The 4,550-nt window shown below is 49.0% G+C and overlaps 1 protein-coding gene across 1 annotated transcript in view; it reads left to right on the top strand.

Annotated features, from left to right (window-relative positions):
• The first annotated feature begins 1,534 nt into the window (after window positions 1-1,534).
• LOC142572628 (uncharacterized) overlaps window positions 1,535-4,550 on the top strand; it is a 3,636-nt gene continuing 620 nt past the window's right edge. Inside the window, exons 1-2 of the mRNA XM_075681873.1 lie at window positions 1,535-1,669; window positions 3,753-4,550. The exon at window positions 3,753-4,550 is cut by the window's right edge and continues 620 nt beyond it. Coding sequence (XP_075537988.1) covers window positions 3,782-4,550 — 769 coding nt within the window. The 5' untranslated portion in view covers window positions 1,535-1,669; window positions 3,753-3,781. The remainder of the gene's footprint in view (window positions 1,670-3,752) is intronic.

Below are 4,550 nucleotides of genomic sequence, written 5' to 3' on the forward strand. Positions count from 1 at the left end.
CATTTTAAACGCGGACATACAGGTTTGCGTTAGGCCTTTTGTATGAGTACGATGGCGTGTCTTGATCAACGCAGGAATCACTATGGTCACTAATCCAACATGAAAATAGCATATATCCCGAGATTTATCCGAATTGTTCTTGCGTGGCCTGTGGTGAGGTAGCTACGTTGCCGCATATGCTCTGGGAGTGCGGGTCGCTGGGCCTGAAGTTCACCAAGGAAGAGTGGGACGCGCTCCTGCGAAGTCCCGTCTTTGAGGACCAAATCCTGGCCGTCCAGCGCGCCCGCGATCGGGCCGGCAGACTAGATCTGTCAGTTCCGTCGTGCGATTAGCCGGGTGCGCGTTTTATCGCGCTTTGCTGGACCAAATAAAAGTTTATTCGCTCGCTCGCTCACTCACTCACTCACTCACTCACTCACTCACTCACTCACTCACTCACTCACTCACTCACTCACTCACTCACTCACTCACGTAAGCTTCCTGATTCAGCCCCGCGTCTCTTTGCCGTGTAAAGCAGTATAATATACATGCAATGGGCATCGCATAGAAAGAATGCGACGGCTTTTTCTGGCAACAGAATTTCAACAAAACTGGTATAGGTGCATCGGAGAGGACGGACCTAGAAAGATCGAACAAAAAAAATTGTTTTATATCTTTATCACCTTGCGGCTTATAACGACATGGTGTTATTACAAACCAAAAATTTTCTTTTATTTGAGGACAAAAGCTGAACGTAACAAACTAGTAGCGTATATTGTATCTACAGATAGGTTTGGATGGCTTTCGAGTTCAAGAAAACCATTCACGCCGTTACCATTGAATCACTGCATTTTGAACTACTCATTGCTGCTGAGCAACAGCTATAGGCGAACTATACAGGGACAGAAATTCGATAAAGGCATATCCGTGAGACGAGTGTTTGTTTTTGCACAGATGATCTTCGAGGCCGATTGTATAGAGACTCAAACATGCCCGCACGGATCGCACTGAGTGCTCCGTCCGGATCAAGCAAGAACTTCCGCCATGTCTAGTTGAGTCGCTCCTATACGTCTCACAAAACGATTTTCAGCGTAGAAGACGCCACGTCATACCAAGTAGACCATGCAACACAAGAGCAACCACTATCCACTCAACTGCGACCGAGCACACAGTGCAACGCACTGCATTCGCGAAAGCCAGTGTGGCGGCGAAGTTAGACAGCTCATATTGATAGCTGCACTGCGCACGCATATAATGTATATATTAGAGGGGATTTCTTAAAAAATAACATTTATTATAAATAAATGAGATCACGAAGAGTGCCTTGCGCAATCAGCCTGAATAATATATATATATATATATATATATATATATATATATATATATATATATATATAGAAAGAAGATACGAACGAATAAACAAGTGACCTAAATATTAATGAAATAGATGCGATTAGGAAAGAAATTTTTGCATGACAAAGTTAAGAACCAGGGCGGACATGGTGGTCACCGTAGAAGAAGACGGAGAAGTTCAGTGCGCGTATAGTCACGTGTTTTCTTCGTCATTCGAAACGCGTGCACCCGCCGCACGTTCGCTTCCTTTGTTTCAGTCAAGGAGCGTTCCAGAGGCTTACGTCGTCCCGCTACCACCAGTTCGTTCGTGCGCCTTTCTGGAACGCAGAGAACCTAGGTAAGTATAACGTTATTATTTCATCCTTTCCGCCCTGTCGCCGCAACTTTCAGGCATACGGCCTTGATAGTGTGTTCAATGCACACATTACATACAATTGACGAGGACCAAACAGGCCAACTTTGCGCCTCGCTCGAACGCGGAAAGACTGCCTGAAGGGAATCTGCTCTCAAACATCAGTAGTACTAAAAGAAGTACGTTTACGGGCTTTATTTCTTCTGAATTGATGCTGGCTTTTTATTAGGCAGGTCTCTCTAGTTCTTCAGCTCGAAATTTCAAGCCGACGTTGTACACTAGTGCGTCGACGAGTGAAGGCGCCGTGTGGCGCTGTGTACCGAACCCAAACGAAACGCGCGGAACTGTAGCGCGAGGAAGGAATCTAGTTCCACGCGCTTATCGCTTGCATTCATATATTTCCAGCGCTAACTTGTAGACACAAGAAGAAGCGAAGTAGACGGGGCGAGACTTCATCCCGTCTACTTCGTTCGTTTCTTTGTGTGCGTTTCTTCAAGCTTGCGCTGGAAATATGTGAATGCATATGCTCTAGCAACCACCGAGCCCGATTCACCGCCATGGCACTTATCGTGCCGCGCCACTTGAACGTACAGGATACAGTAACGGGGAGCGTGTACGCTGCCGCTCTGTCCCTTATCTTTGTCGAGTCCGCAGTTTTACGCCACGAAATTGACCGCGCCGTATTTGAAGGTTGGACGAAGGTAGGAACTGATTTCAACCGTGTAACACGCGTCACCCTTAGAGCTCACACTAGGCCGACCCGACACCGATTTCGCTCTGCCGACTGTCGGCGACAGCGTCTTTTAACTTCGTGTCGGCGCCTCTATATATAGCTGTCACGCCGTACCGAAGCCGACAATCTGCCTGCGGTCGGCGGATAGCTCGGCGTCGGTACAGTGTGACAGAGGCGCCGACACGAAGGTAAAAAACGCGGTCGCCGACAGTCGGCCGAGCGAAATCGGTGTCGGCTCGGCCTAGCGTGAGTGAGCCTTTATATGATCTGAGTATCGTGGCGAACGGACTCTGAGCATGCGAATTCTGCGAAGCACATTGCAAGCGACACCGGGCTTCGCTCTTGGACGCTCTCGTCTGTCCTTTGTGGTCCAATACTAGACGCAGATCTGGCGCACAGGTTTGGCGAAACTTGTTCACCTTTTGAATGATAGCAGTTCATGTAGAAAAAAACAAACAAAAGAAAGAACGCTCTCGCCGTGTTTAGAAATCCTTGCTGCAAACCCTTAGTTCACTTTCGGTTTGGGGTACCGCTTCTGGGGTCCTAATCTCAACACCGTTTTACACGATAGCTCCGTACACGACTGGTGAACCTGAATCCAGAATTGGCCCTGAAGTTTGACTGTTTACCGTGAACTATCCCTCACCTTTTGCCACACAATACAAAGTGCGTTCAAATAATACGTCGTAGATACTACTACACGAGCCGGCTACTTCTGTCTTATTTTGGGCATGAATTTTCGTCCTAGTAACGGTTCTTGCAGCGTAAGCACACTTTACAAGTCTTGCAAAAAGTGGCGCTTGGAATCCATAGAATTTGGACATTAAAAATTAAAATAAATTATGGGGTTTTACGTGCCAAAACCACTTTCTGATTATGAGGCACGCCGTAGTGGGGGACTCCAGCAATTTTGACCACCCGGGGTTCTTTAACGTGCACCTAAATTTAAGTACACGGGTGTTTTCGCCCCCATCGAAATGCAGCCGCCGTGGCCGGGATTCGATCCCGCGACCTCGTGCTCAGCAGCCCAACACCATAGCCACTAAGCAATCACGGCGAATAAGTTGGACATGGCCAATGGGAATATAGGTAGCTTCCAATTGTAAGGTAAAATTTCGTCCGTTCTGTATTTCCTTTATTTCACATTTATCTCCACAGCACGGCTGCTGTTACCACATTCCCTTGCTCTCGAACATGCGGCTCGCTGCGTAGGAAAAGCCGAGTCATGCGACAGCAATAATGAAATAAGGAAGTGAATCCATACGAACTATCTAAATCCAACGTAGCTCTAAGCAATAAGACGCACTGTAATAAAATTTGTTTTCCATGTTTCAGGCAAGGCAGACCGAACTATCCTGTCAGAAATGCACGGTCAACCAGCGAGGCATCAGTTCAATGCACACTCGCAACACAAACGAAGTAGACCGCTGCCGGCATTAAATAACCAGCATGAAAACAAAGGACATCGGAACGGGGCCGAGTACACTTTCGGGGAGAAACTCATGCCCTCGCCGGCTACAATACCAACGCCCTTGGTTCACCTAAGGCCTTCGCTTTACGCTGACTTCCCGGATCTATTGTTTCCACTCGGCCAGCATGTCTCCGCCGTCGGACAACGTGGCAGCACCTCCGGAGCGATGAACCCGACCGAGTACGTCGAGAACGGCGAGCCCGAGACGCAAGTCATACGCGATGTCTATGACTGCGGCATCGAGATGACCCAGCCGTTGGAGCACACTTCGTCCCCGCTGTGTTCGGAGGAAGAAGGAAGCACCGCGAGTGAGTCGGGCTCCAGTGCCTACGATGCGACCCTGCATGTGATGAACACCAAGGACCACCATTACGGGCAACAGGACCAGGCGGCCACTGGCAGCACTGAGGGCTGCAATAAGGAGCAGCTGGGCCCGTATGACACCAAGGAAAAGATGCTGGATGGGGCTCTAACACGCCTGTTGCGGTTGCGGCACAATTTCAGTGTTCCCGAGACACTCAACACGCCTGAAAACCTCAGTGGACAAAGCCCTTACTGCGCTCAGCTTAGCCAAGATCTACACAGCGTCCACCAGCTGTTTGGGCGACCGCAACCACGCGTGTCGTCGGCGACCACAACTGCGTGCGTGGGAGTCATGCTGA

The sequence above is a fragment of the Dermacentor variabilis genome, chromosome 2, assembly GCF_050947875.1.
Source record: "Dermacentor variabilis isolate Ectoservices chromosome 2, ASM5094787v1, whole genome shotgun sequence".
NCBI classification, from domain to species: Eukaryota; Metazoa; Arthropoda; class Arachnida; order Ixodida; family Ixodidae; genus Dermacentor; species Dermacentor variabilis.